General features: G+C 42.3%; 1 protein-coding gene across 1 annotated transcript in view; it reads left to right on the plus strand.

Annotated features, from left to right (window-relative positions):
• Mnd1 (meiotic nuclear divisions 1) overlaps window positions 1–22,271 on the plus strand; it is a 60,686-nt gene that overhangs the window by 16,506 nt on the left and 21,909 nt on the right. The window contains exon 6 of the mRNA XM_032898173.1: window positions 18,469–18,543. Coding sequence (XP_032754064.1) covers window positions 18,469–18,543 — 75 coding nt within the window. The remainder of the gene's footprint in view (window positions 1–18,468; window positions 18,544–22,271) is intronic.

The following is a 22,271-nucleotide window of genomic DNA, read 5'->3' on the forward strand; positions in this document are numbered from 1 at the left end:
TTTTTTGCGATGGCAAAAATTAGAAAATATACATAGAATTATAATGTCAGCTTAAAATCATAAAGACGAAGCCCGGTGTTGGCATGGGCCTCTTTCCACACTTCTACTCTTGACTGTGTCCCTCTAATTCAAGTCTGCCTCCTTCTTTACACTGCCAAACTTAATTATGCAGGAAGATAAATATCCAACAGTATTAAAGGCATCCATCATTTTTAACATATTTGAAAATTTTAAAAAATTGATGTATATATGCGTGTGCACATGTGCATATACAACTATGTATGCAAAGACCAGAGGAGGGTGGAGGGTTGCCTCTTCTATCCCTTCTACTTTGGTTCTTTGAGGCAGCGTCTCTTATTAAACCAGAAGTGTTAAAGTAACTTTTATTTGCCTGATATAATATAATATAATATAATATAATATAATAGGAGCCCACTGCCTCCGTCTGCTAACCTAGGCGTAGTCCTGGAAGCGTCCAGCCTCCGTCTAGCCTTATGTAGGCACAGAATGTTTGCAGCCTCTGAGACTTATTGCTGAAGACGCTCACCCTTGCTTCTTCTTTCTGAACCCTGGCCGCTTGGTTCAACCCAGCTGCTCTCTATAACTGTCCCAGTTAAACTGCACCCCCCCCTCCTCTCTTTCCCCTCTCCTCTCTTCCCTCACCACTCTCGCCTTTCCATCCTCTCCCTCCTCTCCCTTTTCTCCTTTCTTTCCCTCCCTTCCCTCCCCCCCTCACTTCCTAGCTTCTCTTTCCTGTCTCCATGAGAGTTGGACATATCCTATCTCTGACTCATTCTGTCAAATCTTTATCTGCCCCTCAACTAGATGTTACTTTCAAACATAGCTGCTTTCCTCTACCTTCATTGTTTGGGATTAAAGGTCTGTAGTAAGGGCGTGTCTGTATTCCAGCCAGAGGGATTGAAGGTGTGTCATTTCAGCCGAAAGAGGCTGCGGCTACATTTTAAAGGTCATTTGTTTTATGTTTTGACCTACTTGAAAGAGATGGAAGTGAAGGTTTTTAGCTGTGAAGTTACATCATGACAAGTGCCTTTCTTATGACAGTTTACAGAATGGACCAATTAGGAGGTTATTTTAATTATATGGTTAAGAAACAAGGCCTACCCCCACCCACAGCCAAACATTAGATGAAGCTTGGGAGGTCTTGTGGAAGACATGGGGGAAGGATTGAGGGTCCCAGAGGGGGTTGACTCCTCAAGTAGACCAGCAGAGTCAACTGACCTGGACCCTTGGGGGTTCCCAGAGACTGAACCACCCATCAAAGAGTGTAAGTGGGCTGAACCTACTCCCCCATCCCAACACATATGTAGCCAAAGTGCAGCTTGCTCTTCATGTGAGTCACCCACTGTTAGAGAGGGAGCTTTCCCTGCTTCTGTGTGCCTGCCCTGGAACATGAACCCACAACTAAGGTGGCCATGGACAGTCCCTGAGGGTAGAATGCCTCGCCATGCTAATGAAACATCTCAGTAGCCTTAGTCTTCAGCCAATGACCTTCCCTTCCTGGAAGCTCACCCTTTCCCAAAATTATATAATCCCTGGTTCACCACGAATAAAGCATATGCATTCACATCCACCCCCAATAAAGAAATATGAACAAGCTAAAATTGTCCCAGAGAGCTGCTTCATTAAAGATCACAACAGAGAAGGCCTTTGCCTAAACAAGCTGTAATAGTGAGACTCCTGAAGGACTTCTCTCTTCTCTTGCCTCTCTGGCACTTAGCACTCATTCCTAATCTGACCAGGATCCTATTTGTCTCGGAATCTGTTCTCCCCTCTGGCCTTATATGTGGCAGCACTCTGACATCCCACAAGGAGACACCGATCACAGACTCTGTTCCTGACTTCCTCTCTGGGCCACTACACTGGTGGCATCCAGGTACCCCAAGAGGAGACCTTGGAACCACAGCATTTGTCCCAGACCCTGCCTTCCCCTTCTGGTCTATTATGCCTCAGTGTCATGACGCCACTGCGGACAGTAGACTGGTTGGGACTTTACCTTGTCCTCCCTGAGTGGTGACCCTGACAGTGGATCAGCAAAGCATGGACTGAAGGAATGTGTAGTAGTTATTATTTGGACTTGAATTGTCTCTGGTAGACTCATGTTTTAAACACAGTTCCTTAGCTGGTCCTTGTGGGAACCTTTGGAACCTTTGGGAAGAAGAGCCTACTAGCAGGCAGAAATAGATGAACTGGGGCCAGCCTTTGGAGGTTGTATGAGTTCCTGGTTTAGCCCCCGCCACCTACGAAATGCCCTGAAATCCAGACTCTGAGCCCATATCCATCTTCCCTCCCTGAAGTTGTGTTTGTCAGGTCTTGTTGTCACATAGCAGCAGGAAGATAACTCATCCAGTGGTGCAGCCACTGTAGAAACCGTATTCTAATTCCTCAAATGTATGCATCGAGTAAGTATGAGATTCGGCAAGTGTGTCAAGTGTGTCTCTTGGTTGCATCCAGAGACTTGAAAATAGAACTAAAGAGGGTTTGTATCTGTGGTCAGGGCAGAATTCTTATTTTTATTTAGTAAAGATGACAGCTACCCAAACATCTGTCCAGGGAAAATGGAAATTGAGTCTTATTCATTGTAGAAGGGAATACGTTCTGGTACACAGTCCAAAGTGGATGGGCCCTGAAGATAATGCTAGGGGAAAAGTCAGCTATAAAGCAACCAATAGTACCTGACCCCACATGTCTCACAGCCAACGTGCATCATGGATCAGGGAGCAAACAGGAGGAGAAAAGGGCTGCGCCCACCATGCCTCAGGACATGCCCCTGCCCTGCCACCCAGTGACTTCATTTCTTTCCATTAGGCCCCAACTACTAAAAGTTCTGCCACCCCCCTATAGTCCCATCTCGAATTCAGACCTTTAACGTGGCTATTTTTCTAAACCTTACTGCATTTTTCTGACTTGTTTTGCTTTTATCACTTTTGTGAATTCCGGCTTCCTTCACCTGTTCTTAGTCAGGTGCTCACACCTGAGACTCTGCTCTTAGTCAGATGCTCACACCTGAGACTCTGCTCTTAGTCAGATGCTCACACCTGAGACTCTGCTCTTAGTCAGGTGCTCACACCTGAGACTCTGCTCTTAGTCAGGTTCTCACACCTGAGACTCTGCTCTTAGTCAGATGCTCACACCTGAGACTCTGCTCTTAGTCAGATGCTCACACCTGAGACTCTGCTCTTAGTCAGATGCTCACACCTGAGACTCTGCTCAGCCCTGCTCACAGACACTTGTTCTTTACACGTGTACTACGGTCCTACCACAAATGTGGTATGTGGCTTTGATGTGTACTCCTGGCATCCTGTAGTAAACATGACACGCGTTTACTAATGTAGCGTGTACTCCGTTAAGGAAACAGTGTATCTAAAACATGCTTGTTCTTGTAGGTGATGTAAATGGAAGCGTAGCTTCAAATTTCCTGGGAAAGTTTTAATTTTCTCCAGAGGTTCCCCCCCTCCCTGAATATGATTATAGAGTAATGCTAAAGTAGAAGTGTTGTGCACAGGAAAAGCCTAAAGATTAGGTTTTAAGAACAGCTGTGGCCATTTTCCCAAGACATGTGTTACAGGTATTTCATCAGTTTGTGAGCTGTGAGTCGGAAGTGGGCAACAGTTTGGTTCCTGAACGATCTCTGAGTGGTGTTCAGTTTCTTGAGCGAGCAGGTCATGAGACAGTGGAAGGAAAACCCAGTCACAGTATTTTCTGCAGCACAAGTGAGATTTGGTGATAGGGACGTGAAGTATGCCAGTGGATGGTGTCAGTCTGGAGACGACACAGCACAGAATTCCAGCCTGCGTCTCAAGCAGGCCTCGAAATGTCAAAGGAGGCTCGCACGTACGCAAGTGGAGGGGAGTGGCCGGCGGCGAGTATGCGCAGATGGAGATAGCGGGAACACGCTGCTAAGTGACCAGATGAGAGAAAGAGGCGGCATAGGATGGAAGGCGCGTCTTTATCATGTGATCTACACTGTAAAGTATACACATGTGGAGAAGACCTGTTCCAAACAATGGCAGAGCCCAAGTGAGGTCTTGGGTCTTCAAAGGTATTTTGACCTCTTTCCCTCTGGGCTTCTTTGGAAATTAAGCCTTTAGGTAGTGCTGTTTTTGTTAATTACTCCATTACTTGTGGTCTTTTTATAAATCTGGGTTAGGTCTTCTCTTAGTTACATTTTACTGGGTGGAAAAACAGTAAACTTCAGACACTGTAACTTCCAGGACCAAACACTGATCCCACCATTTCTGTGTGTCTGAGAACCAGGCCTGGTTTCAGTGAGGACCTGGGCTCACAGTCTTGTGTGAGACTGGAGTTTCACTAATGAGGCCATGCTGCATTCTCAGCTGAGTGTCTCCTCGGGGAGCACAGGCTTCTCAGCACAGCTCCTTACAGGACATCAGCTCTGTAGGCTCTCGGGCTTCTCAGCACAGCTCCTTACAGGACACCAGCTCTGTAGGCTCTCGGGCTAAGGACCTCACCTCTTTAACTTTTGGCTAGAGGTTTCCCTCAGTTCTTCCTGTGGGTCTTTCCAGAATGCAGTTTACTGCAGCCATGCCTAGAATACTACCTAATAAATGTAAATTCTTTGCAAACAATTATGTTTATAAAATAATGACAAAGATTTAAACGTCTGTACATCTCCAGTACAGATGCGTTTTTCTCCCTGAATATTTTTTTATTCCTAGCTAATTGAACCAGTGTTTGTGAAACCCATGGGTACAAGGGCTAATTACAAAAAAATTTTTTTTAAATTTGCTTAGTGAATTCCATATTCATTTTTGTGTTTTCTGTTTGCAGTGTGTTTCTTGTAAGGATATATAATTTTTATGTAAGCTGACAGTTTCTGTCTTTTAGTGTGTTAGACTGTTTGTATTTAGTGTTAGAATCAGTGTGATTAAATTTGCTGTCATAGTTGATTTTTGTTGCTTGAGAATAAAGATTATGTTTTCTTGATTCAACAAATAAGTTACTGAACATTTGAGCCTTGTAGATGGTCAGTTCTGTCTTAAGTTGGGTACACGGGTGCTTATTACGTATTTCTCGGCCAATGGTATAAGGCAAAGATACTTTACCTTAAGTAAAAAAGGCCAACTGTAGTTTTTTACGCTTTAATCCTAGACTTAGCATAGTTCATAGTAACTAGCTATACTGTTAGGTAATCCTAGTAGAAGTGAACCAGAATGTCTTGGTAGTACTGTGAATCCAACTATTTCAAAATCGATGGTAGTTGGTGTTTGTACTGAATGATTGAAGACTAGAGTGTTCCTATTCCACTGCTCTGGTTTTCTTGGAATACAGTGTAAGAGATGACAACATAGGCCAGATTGACCAAGTCATCGTATAAAGTAGCTGCTGTCAATCTGTCCTGTCCTACTGTCTGGGATTTAGCATCCCATGTCATTTTGGGTCTACCCCTCTCTTTCATTCCTCTTAGAAGCTGGAGGTGGCAGTGTAGCCGTGCACACCTCTGTAAATCAGAAGTCCAGGCGTGCTAACAGGTAGGCACGGGTCCTTGCCTCCTGTCTGAGCACTGTTCTAACTCACAGCAGGGTTTTGTTTTTGTTTTTCTCAAGCAGCTGGGAAAGGTTGAAAGCTTTTCTTCAGCTTTTCAGAGACTTGCTTTCCCTGTTTGTGAGAGAGGTCACTCTCTTTATGGGCTCTGGTGAAGTTGAAGTGTGAGGTTCCTGCTACTTTAGGGTTTCTGCATATGGTGGCCACACAGCAGATAAATTATGGCTCACGCAGGATTATAGACTGGAAACTTACTTGCTCAATCAGAGCAAACAGCTGAGGGCTTGCAATTTACCGTAGGCCATTCTAAAGGTAGCAGTCAGTGTTCGTGCTTTGTAAGAACACTGACTGTGCGGGACGTGTGATTTTATGAGGAGAGGGAAGTGAGTGACAAGCCTCGGGCCGACAGCCGGAAGGATGCTGCTTTGAAGTGTGACTCACACGGAGACTAGTCACTGGTGATTGGCCACCCTCACGGCTGCAGAGAAGGATCAGCTCGTCTGCAGATTGCCAAAGTATAATGCTGACTTCCTTTGAGTTTTCTTGTTAATTATTTCCAGATTGGCCTGGGTGGTGGGGGGTGGGGCGGCTCTTCATTTCCTTCCTTTTAATGCCATTCCTGTTCTGCCTCTGACTCCAGTTACGTGCAGGAATGTGCTGTCTCTTGAGGATAGACATTCTTATAGGAAATTTGAAAATTAAATCAGGAAATATATTTTTTCTCCTTCGAGTTTTGATTGTGTATGTTGATCATCATTGAAGACGGTGAAGGGCTCACAGTTATAATTTGTTTGAAGTTCACCATTTCCTAAGAAGACAAACCAACTGTTAGCTGTCCGTGTCATGTGTTAACCTCCACAGAGATTGGCCATGTGCTGCTGTAAATTTTCTGAGTATAAAGATAGGTGATCTGTACCTAGAGACTTTGCAGTTTCCTTGATAAGGCACAGTTATCTAACTTGCTTGGAAATAATTAACAAGAAACTATAAAAGTGGGCCTGTATAGTTTTGAATATGGTAGTGGCACATGCTAAGCTTTGCTGTGCATTGCTGTACAGTTTAGGACAAAGGCGAGGCTCTCAATTTTTTTTTAATGACATTTACCTATTTGGTCATTTATTTTGTATGTGTAGGGCATATGTATGTGTTTGTTTGTTTATATGTATAGGGGTATATGTAGGTGCCATAGCACATGTGTGTGTTCATTCATTTGTATGTTTATTGGTATATGTATGTGCCCTAGCACATGTGTAGAATTCAGAAGACAACCCCCAGGGGTCAGTTCTCTCCTTTGACCACATGGAAGCAAGGTAGTCAGGCTTAGTGGTAGGTGCCTTCACCAACCCGAGAACCTCACATCCCAGACAAGGCCTTTCTAAACGTGCACGGTTAACAAAGAGTTCTTAGAAACTGTTGTTCAGAGCTGAAAGGTGGGATAGGTTTCTGTCAGTGTTTCTCAACCTTTCTATGGCTGTGATCCTATAATACATTTCCTCCTGTGGTGACCCCCATCATAAGGTATTTTGTTGCTCCTTCGGAACTGTAATTTTGCTACTGTTACAAATTAAAATGTAAATCTGGGATATACAGAATGACATGTACTATCCAGAGGGGCCTCGTCCCACAGCTTGAGAACCACTGGTTTAAATGAAAGGTGTTGCTGGACAAAGCAGCATTAGGCCTGTTGGTGACTGCTTAGGGAGGTTAGTGAAGAGCTTGGGAGTGCTGTATGTCCTGATTCTTATGCCTGCCTGAGGCTTCAGTAGTGTTAGTAACTGTGTCTGCACATCAGAAGGCTGCGGGACCCACAGGTTGGATAACTTGCCAGGGGGACAGTATTAGGAGGCAGTAAGGGAAGCCTGGCATCTCTGTTTTCACTGCGTGGCCCATGCCACTAAGGGAACACAACCAATTGCGTTTGGTGCATAGCGGACACTTAGGACGAATGTGCAGAGGCTTGTTTGTTATGTGCTCATGGAAGCATAAAGCTGGAAGTCACATTGAGGTCATACTATTATGGGATGTCTTAGTGGTTGGTTTTGTTATGTACACCAACCAGAGGAAACTCAAATTTTCCTGCCAGAATAAATTTATATTTTATTATAAGCTTTAGACGATAGTGTGGTTAGTTCCCTCCCTTTGCATAATATGCTTCAGATAGTACTAATTTGGCTGAAAATAATTCACAGTATAGTAGTTTTTTCTACAAAGCTAAAATAAATATCTAGGTTGAACTGAAGAAAGGTTTTTAAATTGGCCCTCTATGTAGCTGTGATGCAGGTGTAGTCTCATAAATTAAAGTGTTTCATAGCAGGAAGAGCTTCCTTTAGAGATGCCGCAAACAGCAAGCACACTGCTATCTCCTTTCTTTTGAAATTCATATTTTGATATTTGATACCAAGAGCACCGATTTTAGCTCAAGTGATGGCAGCAATGACTAGATTCCTCTCACAAGTCATTGTTGCAATAACTGAGTGTAGCCTAAAGAAACTCCCAAGTGAAGTGACATTTCTCTGTATCTAAAAGATGTACAGAAGTTGTTTGGAGGCTGGAGGGAGATGGCTCAGCATCTCAGATGGATTCATTCCATTCTTGCAGAACCTGAGTTGTGTTCTAGCACCCATACCTCATGGCTCACAACCACCTGGAACTCCTGCTCCAGGGGATCCAACACCTTTGGCCTCCAAGGGCACCTGGACTCAAGTGCAAATCGCTTCCCCTCAGCATAATTAAAAATAAAATAAAATAATTGTTAAAAATCAAGAATGGCCTTGAAGTTAATTCTTAAGACAGCCATCCTGACTTCAGTCTTAAAAAGGATGGCAGCCCTGACACATAACATGGAGGAGGCTTGGCTTGGGCAGCAAGACCAGCAGGCAAGTTGTCACCTTGTCTCCATCTCCCACTTAGTCTCTGGGAGAATCTATGCCCAAGTGAGGAGCGTGGCAGGGTTTTGCTCCTATTCTATGCAAGTGTGGTGTGTGTGTGTCCTTCAGGGGACGCTCTGCGATAGTTCCCTTTGTATTGGACATGAAGTGTAGCCAGACTCTGGAGGGAGGAAGTGGGACTGAGACTCCTAAGATCTGGAGGGAGGAGGTCCTACTGAGCAGACAGACATTGGCTCTGGAGATTGGTTATAGCAGCATGGATGCACTTGGAGTACTGAGTTGTCCACTTAAAAATTAAATGTACGAAATGTCTTATGCACTTTATTGACATTTTATAAGTCAAAGAAATATTTTAAACTTGCAATTAAAACATGTGACTTTTTAAAAATAAGAATTTAATTAGCATGGCAGCAGCTTTATGGCGGTATTCGATGGGTTTTTAAACAGGTAAGAATAGGAAGTCACTCCCCCTGAACTTTTGTAGTTCTTTATTCAGGATTTGGTTTGGAGGCTAGTTCAGGCCAGCCTTTCTAGGAGTTGGTGTATAGTAAGTGTTTCATTCTGGGAAGGAAAAGAACAGGAAGCTGGATTTTGCTGTGTTAGTTTTGGAGATGTTCTCAATTTGGAGTCACTGCCGCCACTAAAATTGAGTCTACAAAGATTAGGTCTACTTTAGGACTATGTAGATAACTACAATTTTTTTTTTTAAAATAAAGACAGGCATTACCTCTGTTGAAATTCATTCAATGAATGTTTGCCATGGTAAGCATTATGACTGATGTGCCAGACGTAAAAGTAAGACACTCGGCAGCACAGCACGGTGACATGGTATGGTCCACACAGTTGTTACCAAACAGTCATGCAGAGTGATGTTACTTACTTCCATCTAATAAAATACCTGAAATAAATAACTTGAGGGGAAAGGATTTCCAGTAGTTCTCCCATGGCAACAAGTGCAGTCCAGACGGTCCACAGCATTGACAACCACAGATACTGTATTCGCACTTCCTCTGTAGCATGAAGAAGCCCCTATGTAGTTAGAGCCACCATGCCAGATAGTCTGTCAGGGAAGGGGCTATAGCTTGCTCATCTTTTGCTGATAGGATGTAACCCAGTGACTGAGAAACTTAGAGCGATGTAAAGTGCTGAACAGACACATTAATCGCTGCGCCTCTGCCTGCCTTCAGCTACATCACAGCCTGGGTTCAGTCCCATGCACTGTGTACTTGGTCTAGGAACCTGTCCCTGCCCTAGGTTTTCCTTTCCTTCTACTCAGTAACATACAGCAGTAAAAGTGATTCCACCAAGCAGTCATGATTATTGGAACCCTGGTGTAATCTTAACTTTTTAAAAAACTTAGCTTTGGGAATGAATATTATGTGGGAACAATTAAGTGTGTATTTTTAAGTTCTTCATTTTATTTTTCTACCATTTTGCCTGAATTAAACTTGACAGGATCCTGTGTAACAGATGCAATGAGTTACTGAAAAGGCGGCTCTGTAATCAAAAGAATTTGGAACCTGGGGTTCCCAAAAGTAACTAGTTTGAATTCTCTCAGGTTTTAATATGCAAGCCTTCTTCCTCATCCTGTTTCCTTGAGCTATTAGTGTTCCATGAAACACACTTTAGTCAGTTCTCCAAGTTTATGGCATCCCTTCAGCAAGTTAAGACTGTATGCAGTGTCACAGACTGCCCTCAGAGTTTGAATACATTTCGGGTTGACGCCTCAGTCTCAGCCTGGAGATCATTCCAGCTTGTGTAGACCTCTGCTGGTGTCAGCAGGCTCTGTGGGGCTTTTCCTGATTAAGTATACCTGCACGGAGACTCTGAAGGGCCCAGCTGACAGTCCTATCCTTAAGAACCCTCTCACCAGGCCCTAGGAGCAGCCAACTTGGTTACTGTACTTGTAGTGTCCGGTTTACAGGCTTTGCAGCTATTTTATACCCAGTTAGCTTACTTCACATCTATAGACGTTAGCAAGCAAGACCTTCCAAGCTGCAGAAGTTCACATTTGCCCTGATATTGTAAAAATAGTCACATTGGCTTTTTCTAAAATAAATTTATATATTACTCACTTAAAATTAAATACTATTAACATTCTTAAATCATTTAAAATTTTTATTTTTAGTTTTTTGTATGTGTGTGGCTGTGTCAGGTCTCCTGGAGCTGGAGTTCAAGGCAGTTTGGGTCTTGTAGAAGAGCAGTACATCCTCCTAAGGTCTTAGCTGTCTCCCTCTCCTGCTCTATTGTTGACATTCTGATGTATGTGTAAACAAATGAGAGAAAAGTAGATTGGCTTACATAATAGGAATTCATTATCTGAGGTAAGAAGCTCGAGGTAGCCTTCTTAAGAGTGGGTAAGTGCACTACACTTGATCTAGACTGACTGCCTTTGACATTTGGCTTTCCCTCTTTGATTGTAAATACTTACTGAGACTCCTAAGTCCTCTCTCAACAGTGTCCAGAGAGTAGACTGCCCATACCCCCCCCTTCCTCTCTTTCTCTTCCTCCCTCTCTCCCTTCATCCCCTGCCCCATCTTTTATACAAGAGGAAATCGTCAGCATGCCCCCTTGCCCAGGCGGGCTTCTGTCTGTCTCATTGGCTAAGTCCGAGCTGACATGCTTATACTGAAGGATTGTTCGGGGAGCATCCTGTTCTTTTGGAGCACATTAGCACTCAAGTCTTAGCAGAAACTGGAACTCTGTTAAGAAAGAAAGGCTTTGGAGAAGCAGTTAAGAGGTTCTACCAAATAACACCCATATGTCTTTAAAGCCTTTGAAGCCAGGCGTCCCTGTGCCCGCCCGGAAGGCTGAGGTAGGAGGGCCACCCTGGAGCACACAGCAAGCCTCTGTCTCTCCACCTCCAACAGAGAAGGCATGCTTTCAAGTTGAATATTATTACGATCTCTTGATGTCCCAGATATCTAAGAGTTAAATACTGTTCGCAGAGATAGGGCGACTGGAATATTGGAGATGGGAGAAGGAAATATGCATGTATTTTATTGATAAGCAGTTTGAAATAGTTTAAGATTAGTCAATGGTCACAGCTATTGAAATGCATGAATTTGATACTACTTTGAAGTTACCAGAGATTTTTAAAAAGTGTTTACTATTTGCTTTGTTCTTGTGGTAGGTAGCTTCAGGCTAGGCTTCCAGACTTCCCTGGAAATTACTCTTCTCTGCTGTAGGAGCTTCATGGTGTAGTTGAAAAGGATGACCCTGTACTAACTATCAAATTCCATACTCCATGCTCCAAACACTATTCAGGCTTGTGAGAGTCATTCTACAGAACTATCTTCCCTGTAAATCAGCAGTGTAGAAAAGACCCAGTCCACCAGAGCCAGGCTGTTAATGCCCTGCCACCAGGTGGTGGCAGAGTGTCAAAAGTATCCGTGCCATTAAAAACCCTCATTTCAATTGCGTGCTCTATTTTGCTCCCAAAAGGCTATCAGCATTTTATAAATCGGTATTTGCATTGTAGCAGCAGCTCTTGCCGCTCTGTGTTAGACGTTTCTTAGAGATTAACCCTGTTTGTTGCATTTGTGTTTAAACTGAGGTTTTGGCTCAGGGCATGGTTCAGACTTATGATTGCAGTGGATCAAATTCAGTTATAAAGCCTTAGCAGTTCCCGAGTATTTATATTTATTTTCAACCATGACTCACCAAATTATAATTCTTTTTTAATCCACTTAATGTTAGACTAGATACAAAACAATTTCAACTTTGAAATTTGTTGATTTTCATGTTTTCAAGGCTAAACATTTACATGTGGACTAACCTTTAACACTTCAAATGGTAGCCCGATTGGCATCACTGCCTGTCTTTTAGTAGCACCAAAACCACATTTAAATCTTTACAAGAAATAAATCAAGAAAAGTACAGTACCCTTCCTAGGACAATGGGGCGGTGTGCGCTCGAGTGAGGATGTCCCTTATAAAAACAATGGGGCAGTGTGTGCTTTAGTGAGGATGTCTGTTATAAAAACATCAGTTTGTGTGTCTAGCTAATTAATGGTGACCAGCATCCACCTCATTTTTCTCTATAATTTTTAATTCACTCAATAAAGAAACCAATAAAGGACCAAGAATGGAGTTGAGAGGAGGAACCAGCAATAGACAATGCCCATCTTATTGTCCAGCCACCGCTCCTTGCAGCCTAAACACTAAGCTTTTCTTCCTCAAGGAGTAAGACTTGTGCCTGTCAGAAAACCGAGCAGTACAGTGTGGCTGTAGTGGAACATTGGTGTTGCTGGGAATAGACAAGAGAGTAAGGCTGTGTGGAGAAGCCTAAATGGAACCCATGTGAGGGTTGGATGTGAAAACTGTCTCCATAAATTATTGGCTGACCTCTATAGACATCTGTGATGTGCACGAGCACTCATACCCAGCCTGACGAGCAGTCTAATACACGTAGGTTTTTAGCAATGAAAAGTACGCATGGTATTGAGGGCATAGCTTAGCTTTAGAGTGTGTATTTCGCATACTTAAGGGTCTAGATCAATTCTCAGCACTAAAGGAAAAAACTCAAATCAAAAAAATGTGGAGATTTATTAAATATCAATAGCTGAAATCAATCTAAGGGGTTGGGTGGCTCAGAGTGTAAAGCACTTGCCATACATTCATAAGGACCTGAGTTCAAATCTCCAGAACACGAGAAAAATTGGGTGAGACAGCACATACCTGTGATTCCCAAATACCCAGTGCACAGATAGGCAGAGGCATGCCGTCCCTGGAGGCTCGTGGATTGGCCCAGCAGATGCAGAAGTAAACAAAGAGACCCAAAGTGGAAAGTGAGGACCAGCCTTCATGCTCGCCATTTCCTCCACAGGAACATCTTGGCAAGCATGTAAGCACCTGGCATGGGCACATGCATGTGCACATACCCACATCATAAATGCACAAAGATTAAAGAAATGAAAGGAAAATAATGATGCACGTGACTTTTCATCCGTAAGATCAGCAACCTTTTAAATGATGGCAGTATCCGCTGGGGAACTTGCGAGGAATTAACCTATTCTTTACTGGTGGTAAATGTCAAAACTCCAGAAATACAAGTTCAACATTTATGTCACACCCGGTGGGGTAGGCATCATCACAATAAGAGAGAATAAATACTGTATAAACACTATGATAAATGGCCATCAATGAGTATATGAAGTGTGCTGTATACATAGAACACAGTTTTATTCAGCCTTAAAAAGGAATGGAATTCTGGTATGTGCTACAGCATAGATGACCTTTGAAACATGCTAAGTAAAATAAGCCAGGTACAGAAAGACGGATGTCGTGTGGTTCCATTCATGTCAGGCGTTTAGGCTAAAGCAGACAGGTGGTAAATAGTAGAGGAGTCAGGAGGACTGGAGGCGCTGCTAATGGACAGTTTGTTTGGAATGACGAAAGTGTTCTGCAACAGAGTAGTGATGGTTGTGCGGCAGCCTGAGTGTATTTAACGTCATTAAATAAAATGTTAAAGGATTCATTTTATGTTTCTTTTCCACAATTAAAATTTTTTAAAAGAAGTTGGTCTGATGGCTTAGCAGCTAAGAGCTCTGGCTGCTCTTACAAAGGACCCAGATTTGGTTCCCAGCACCCACCTGGTGGCTAACAGCTGCCTATAACTCCAGTTCTGAGGGACCCAATGCCCTCTTCTAGCGCCATGGGCACCAGGCATATAACACAAGACACATTTAATGCAGCACTCACACATACACATGGCCACTAGAGACCCAAATGCTGGGAGGGTACAGAGCAAAGGAATTGTCTGTTAGTGGCTACTAGGAGTAGAAATTGTGCAGTTTGGCAGTTTCTAATTAAAGTAAACGTACTTTTACCCTATGACCCAGCAGTTGTGTTTATTAGTATTTACCAAAGTGAGTTGAAAGCTTACATTAGCACGAAATCTGTGCAGACATTTTTAGTAAGATTTACTTATAATTACACTTGGGAGCAACTAGAGTGTTTAATAGCTTAATGGAGGAACAAACTGTAAGTTACCCAGACACTAGAATATTATTCACTGATAAAAAGAAGTGGGTCATCATAAATCATAGGACAGTTTGGGTTCAGTGGGTTTTCAATGCGTATTGCTAAGTGAAAGAAAGCCAGGCTAGAGGGAGGATGGGGCGACTAGATGGAGCACAGAGAATTTTGACCAGTAAAGCTATTCTGTGTGAGCCTGGAGTGGTGGGTGTTCCCAAGACCCCCAGAGCGCACAACGGCATTGTTGGATCCTAACGTACCCTGACCTCAATGATTGTGATGTCAGCGTAGGCTCATAAATCATGGTAAGTGTACCATTCTGTATAAGATTTTGATAGCGAGGAGGCTGTGTATATGTAGGCTTAGGATGTGTGAGAACATCTTTATCTTGTGTTCAACTAAACCTACAACTGCTCTGAAAGACAAAGGTGTTTTTAAAATAAAGTAGGCCTGCTGGACCTGGTAGGCGTATCTCTGAGTTTTAGGCCAGCCTGGTCTAAATAGTAAGTTCCCGGCTTGTCAGGACTGCGTAGTGAGAACCTGTCTACTATAAATAAATAAAGAACACACACACACACGTGTGTGTGTCTATTTACATTTATACACATTTGAAGTTTATTTGAACATAGTGGATTGTAAAGTGTTATGCAAAGGTCAGTCCAGTTTGCATTTTGAAATGTTACCTATGTTGATCTGTATCTGAATGGAAAGCAACAGAGTAATGCATTAGTAAGAAGGTATTGTATTTTTCTCTGTGATTTTCATGTTCTGGGACAGGGTAGTCTCCAATGTGCTCATAGAAGAGTATCGTGTTACAGTCTCAAATCTAAAGATGAAAACTTTTTCCTAGGCATGGGTAGTTTTTACTGTTCTAGTTGATGCTGTTCATTCTAGGCTGACATACTAGGCTGTAAAAATGATTGTCATTAGCTTTAGTGAACTATGGGGATAGATTGAGTGTAATATATAGTTGATTCTGGTTTCACCGTATAAAAATATACTAGAATAGTTTGGTCTTTAAAGGAATCTTATGGTGAATACCTTTTGAAAATATAACATAATATTTTTTAAGGTTTTTTGTAAGTGTGGACTTTCAGTTTTTTTTTTTTTTTTTTTTTTGGTTTTTTTTTTTTTTCGGAGCTGGGGACCGAACCCAGGGCCTTGCGCTCGCTAGGCAAGCGCTCTACCGCTGAGCTAAATCCCCAACCCCGACTTTCAGTTTCTAAATACAGGGAGATATGTATATATTTTCTAGTTCACACTACAATGTATAGCAGTAATTATCTTTTTCTTAGGAGCTAGGTTATATTTTCCTATATATTAGTATCTTATGTATTTCAGTTGGTTTTGCTACTCAGAGAAAACACAATGTTATTTAGATCGGTATTTCTCTATGGGTCTCTTGTGAGACCATAATCAGCAGGATCAGCCTCATCTAAGAAATTAATAAACACAGATTCAGGTGGCTGCGGCTCAGTGACAGAATGCTTACCTAGTGCGCAGAGTTGTGATCAGAGCCCCGCTACTGTTCTGAACTCAGAGGAGGGACAGCAGCCTGCTAAAGAACTCCTGGCTCACTGACCCATGTACAGAGGCTGAACATCTCCGTTCAGTCCCCTCAGGGCCCTGGCTTGATTTAACTCCACAGGGCCTACTGGGACGTATAGCATATGGCTTCTTACAGATCAAAACACGCAAAACCCAGAACAGAATCCTAAGACTGATGGCAAAGGCAGCCTGACAAGAGCTGCGGCTACCGTGGCTTGGGGTGAGTGTGTGAAAACTTAGAAGGACCAACAGAAGCATCTGGGAACCTATCATTTAGATTGCCAGATACGACCAAGATGCTCAACACGACAACTCAGGAATGTAGTGCTCCATGTTTACTTCATGTTACTTCATGATTATAAATGTTTCATATATGCATATATTAGCATGTTTTACATGATTATTAACTTTAAGGCTAGTGTGTCTGATTTATTTTATAAATAATTTCCATGTTTTTAAATATGTACACATATTATTTTAATTGAGAATTCCCCTGTTCCTGAATTGATGTATATACTTAAAGATTATTTCAGGTAGATCCTTCAAGATGTAGAATATTAATTTTTTAAACTTGATGGTTTAAAAACCTAAATTGGAATCTTCACTGAAGAACTGGATCTTGTTGCTGAATTTAATGCCTTGATGCCTGTTTGGCTTAGAAAGCTGCCGCGAGTGTTTTGTTCTAACTTAAGATCGTGTCCCTAGAAGAGGCACAACTGTCCGACTGACAGCTGACGACATCTGCTTGGCCTGTAGACTTGTGCTCTTTCCGAGCAGGAGCCTGAAGAAGCAGTCAAAGGAGGTTGATGGTGCTTCCTGTTTGCATTTTGAAAAGTAGAGGCATCAACAGTAGAGCTACCTACTTTCTAAAGATCCTGGTTCTGAATCTTAAGGAAAGAGTGGTAGTTAAATACTCCTCTCCCTCTATATAGCTAGATTTATATTGTGAGAAGTCAATTTCTTCTCAGCTAATAAATTAAATGAGTGCAGTCCTCAATTACTTTCCAGATGTCTGTGACTCCGGAGTGACAGAGGTCAAACGAGTCTGAAATTTCTTAGCTTCTGGTAAAAGACGTGGTAGACACTGGGTGTTGGGGATTTGTTGGGATTCTTTACTCACAGACTCAGGAGAGAGTCGCAGTTTTGCAGGGTCAGGAGTGCTCTGAAATTTGTCAGTCTTTACTTGGTATGCTTATGGATTCTGTCTGGATGACTTCCACACGGAATTTATCTGCTTTTTAAGCTGAATAAGATGAATACATTAGTTAATTAACCAATTAAACATGTCTAGACGTGGCAGCAGGTAACAGAGTCTTTGTCTTCTGTGAGTTTAATGTGTGGAGTGCAGCTCCTCTTAGATCGGTTCAGGAACGAGTGAGATAGTGCAGACCTATTGAAGTGCACAGGTCTACACAAAACCACCTATGGGAGTTTGGAGTGGCCTTAGTCAAAGTGAAACGAAGTTTAAACGGAGGCCTTTAAAGGAGAATTTTTTTAATTTTCAAATCCAATTTCTAAGTAAAGTAATGAGGGTAGAGCTGGAGAAGAGCTAGAGATTATATAAAAGTATGCTGTGGTCTGTAGTCCAACACCTGGGGAAACAGACAGGCTATTTCTCTCTGAGCCCCAGGCTAGTGGGGCTACATAGTGAGACCTTGTCTCAGAACAACAAAAATTTTTTTAATTGAAAGGTATTATTTTTTTTGGATGAAACTAAAACTAGAAAACTAAACTAGAAAGCAGTTTTGTGTAGGCTAATTTTATGTTAGATTGACACAGGCTAGTCATCTGAGAGGAGGGAACCCCCAATTAAGGAAATTCCACCGTAAGGTCTACAGCAATTCTCAACCTGTGGGTTTCAAATGACCTTTCACAGAGGTCACCTAAGACCACTGGAAAACACAGATATTTATATTAAAATTCAAAACAGTAGCAAAATTACAGTTATGAAGTAGCAGTGAAAATAATTTTATAGTTGGGGGTCACCATAACATGAAGAACTGTTCTAAAGGGTTGCAGTATTAGGAAGGTTGGGTACCACTGCTATAGGCCTTTTTAAAATTGATGGGGATAATTACTAATTAATCACTGATTAATTCACAGGTGGGGAGGGCCCAGCCCACTGTGGATGATGCTGTCCTCGGCGTTGGTAATGGGCTTTATAAGAAAGCAGGCTGAGTGTGCTCTCTCATGGCCTCTGCTCCTGCTCCGGGATTCTGCTCTGTTCTTCTTGTCCTGCATTCCTTCAGCAGTGGGCTTGGAGGTGGAAGCATGAGCCAGCTAAACCCTTTCCTCCACAAATTCCCTTTGAGCATGATGTTTCCTCATAGCAATAGTAACCCTAACGAGGACATCTTTCTTTAATTCTACTCTAATGATTCATAATTTTTTTCAAATTAGAAAAATGTTCAGTGTAGCCTTTAATATTTTTTCTAACCCAGAGCTGAGCAACAGTTGTTTCATTTTGTCTTCTAAAGGCATCTTCCAGGTAGCGTCTCAGCAACTCATTTCATGTTTGATTCTCTCTCTAGCTATCAGAGGGAAGCCAGAAGCATGCAGACTTACAGAAGAGCATTGAGAAAGCTAGAGTTGGCCGGCAAGAGACGGTACGTTTGTGTTCTTTAAGTTACATAATAATGTAAGTGTGTGCATGTGTGTCCATTAGTACAGGATAGAAACATAAATCCTGGAGCCAGGCTGCCTGAGTTTGAAAATCTCCTAAATTCTCTGTTCTTAATTTTCTCAGTTGTTACATAGGGAAAAATAAAGTACATTTCATTAGGTTTCTGTGTGGATTAAGCTAGTTAATGTTTGCAGAGCTGAAAGGAACGTCTGGTACAGAGAAAGCCCTAGGAAATACTTGTGTGCATTTTTTAAGGGTTGTAAAATCTTTTGGCACATAAATGGAAATTGATCAACATAATATTCTTGTGATGGCTGATCTTGGTCATCCACTTGAGTACATCTGGAATTAACTAAAACCCAAGTGATTAGGTACACTTGTGAGGGATTTTTTTTTTAATCCTAAATTAAATCATTTGAAGTGGGAAGACCCATTTTTAAACCAGATCTTTTGAGGTGGGAAGATCCACTTTTAATTTGTACCACAGCGTCTGGTGGCAGCCTATGTAGAGGACATGGAAGAAGGCGGCTTGCGCTTGCCTGCTTGTCCTTACTCTAATAGGCAAGTTCATCCCTTCACTGGCACGAGAGCCTGTTTCTTCAGGACTCTGGTGCATACTGAAGACCAGCTGAGACAACCAGCCTTGTGGACGGAACAGCTACTGGACGCTTGGACTTTCTGTTGATAGACAGCCATTATTCAACTGGAAAGACCATAGTTTGTAAGCCACTCTAACAAATACCCCAAATCTGTCTCTATCCCTCTCCCATCCCTTCCTACCTCCCTTCCTTTCTCTCTCCTTTCATATACATATGTATGTATACGTATAAGTGTGTGTGTGTTTATTCATTCTATCAGTTGTTTCTTTAGAGAATCCTGACTAATACAGATTAGTAAGTATAAGAATGAATTTAAAAGCATCTAGAATAGGTTTTCAAATTACCAACACCCACAGTTATTGAAGCCTCTCAAAGACACTTAGATGGTATTGAAAGCCCATGGTGTGAACTATTTTATTATAGACAAATACATTTATTATTCACCAGCTGTGAGAGGCAACAGATTTGGTGATTCTGTAATATAAAATTTTTGATTGTAGAAAATAAGGAAAATTACGATTCTGGTTTATTGCTTAGAACATCTCTGGATAAATTGATAAAGGGAAAAATGTGCTCTGTGATAAAACTAAAAAACTTGCAGCATCTCAGAACACTGTGAAGGACAACAGTGCACTCAGTGATAAAATTGACCGGCCCCAGGTGCACACAAACACTCTAAAGGTTTCTAGGTGCACCCTGGAAGAGAATCTTCTCTCCAGCATCTATAGATAAGCTCAAGTTTCAGAACGTCAAACTGAATCCTTCTTTATAAGACTGGTTGAATTACACAAAAAATTTAAGTCCCAGCCTCTAAGGATGTTAAGTGAACTGATGAAGGAATGGGATCCCCTAACCTGTGTGGGAGGACCCTACTGAGATTAAGAACTTCCAACCCTCAGATTCTCATGGTTTGTCTCACCTGAGGAAGTAGCCACTCTCAGCAGAAGATGCACTGCCACTCACATCCCTTGAAATACTGCCTTTTCCACCACTGACTGAGATTAATCCTCATTGTCCAATAACCCAGCAGTGGTTTTCCCTTAAGAAGATGCTAGGTAAGATGATACTGGTGCTCCCCATAGCCACAAATAGTTGCCTCCAGACCTGCAACCAGAGGAACGACTAAGCAGCTTCCTAGAGGGGAGGATAGTCCACGAGGAGGTGTGCCACGCTGCTAAAAAGCTTAATGGTTTTGCTAGTTTATTCAAGCAGAAGTTTAGGGAATACATGTGGGAATGGGTTTTAATGAGGAACATAAAAGCGAATCAGGCTGAGCTTATTGATATAGGCCATCTGAGTAGAGGAGATTCTCTGTTTAATAGGGAAGCTTGCTTAGTTTTAAACAGTGTTAAAGGTTTGTTTGGATGGTTGGCTGAAGCGTATGTCGAAAGATGGCCTACTGAAAAGGAGTTGAATATGCCTAATATCCCTTGACTTAATGTTGATGTGTTGATGAAGGGATTTTAAGGCTCAGAGAAATTGCAATGCTAGATAGACACACAGTGTAAAACGTAATCCTCCACTATGGAAGGCCTAGAAGACATGCCCTTCACTAATCATATAAGACAAAATGGTGGGAGGGGCACCAGCACATTTGAAGAGCTTTGCTGTTGCCCTTTCCCTGTGCCAGACTTTAGGGTTCACTGCTGCTCTGTTGGATGAATTAAACACAAAGGGTTCATTGGGCCTGGAAGTAGCACTGGCCAGGGTGGCAGCACTGACCGGCCAAAGGCAAGGTGAACATGGTTACTGTAACAGGCAGCATAGACAAAGAGATGTCCATCATAGTCTCACTCATAATGGGCAGCTCAGGCAGTGATTTTTACGGTGGCATGACTTAAAAGAACCTTTGTTACTGGGTCAGGCATGAAACAGATAAAAGCCTACTACATTTTTATTTGAACTATATAAGCAGAAAAAACAAAAACCAAAAACAAATAAAAGAAAGGCTACATTGGATCGTGGCAGAAAGAAATCTCAGCCTGTGAATCAGTTTCCAGACTTGAGTACTTTTCGAACCCAGGAACCCTTAAATGAAGGGATGGCCAGGTTCCTCTGGAGAAAGATCTTGATAAAATACCTGAGTTTTGCTGTTAGCCTTTCTTTATGTGGCCTTCTATAAGGGTAGCTGTACACTGGAGAAAGGAAACAATCAGACTTCCCAGGGTCTGTTAGATACTGGTCCTGAATTAACTCTGATTAGGGTGGTGGGGAACACAACAAGCACTGTGGCCCTTTGGTTAAAGTAGGGGCTTATGGAGGTCAGATGATAAATGGAGTTTTGACTGAAGTCCAACTCACAGGAGGTTCTCGAACTCATCCTGTGGTTATTTCTCCAGTTCCAGAATGTATAAGTTGGCAGAATTCCCACACTGGTTCCCTGACCTGTGGCTGTTATGGTTGAAAGGACCAAATGGAAGCCTTTAAAGTTGCTTCTGTCAAGAAAAATAGTGAGCAAAAGACATCCCAGGAGCAATTGCAGAAGTTAGTGCCACCATCAAAACCTTGAAAGATTTGGGGGTTCTGGTTCCCATCACAGCCTCCTCAGCCCTCCTCTCTGGCCAGTGGAGAAGACAGATGTATCATGGAGAATGACTGTTGACTTCTTTATTGATTGATCAAGAACCAATTGGGGAACAGGACTTTCATTCCTGATCAGAGCATCAGAATCGTCCCCCATGGGGATGCTGTTTAGAGCCTCTGGCAGGCCCTTTATAGGCAAGGCACAGAAGAGACCTTTGGGAACTTGGAGCAATTTCATCATCTACAAACCATTCTCTATTTGAGAGACAGTTCTTGGCCTGCTATTGGGCCTTAGTGGAAATTGAATGTTTGACAGTAGACTATCAAGTCACCATGAGACCTCAGTTGCCCATCATGAGCTGGGTGTTATGTGACCCATAATACCCAGGATGTAGGGTAGGATGTACATAGCAGCTGTCTGTTATCAAACAGAACTGGCATATATGTGATCAGGCCCAAGCAGTTCTGAAGGCACAAACAAGTTACATGAAGTTGCCTAGATTCCTATGGTTTCTACTCCTGTTATAATGCAGTCTTCTGCTAGGCATGCACCTATAGCCTCGTGGGATGTGCCCTATAACTGAGGAAA

The sequence above is a fragment of the Rattus rattus genome, chromosome 3 (genome assembly GCF_011064425.1).
Source record: "Rattus rattus isolate New Zealand chromosome 3, Rrattus_CSIRO_v1, whole genome shotgun sequence".
Lineage (NCBI taxonomy): Eukaryota > Metazoa > Chordata > Mammalia > Rodentia > Muridae > Rattus > Rattus rattus.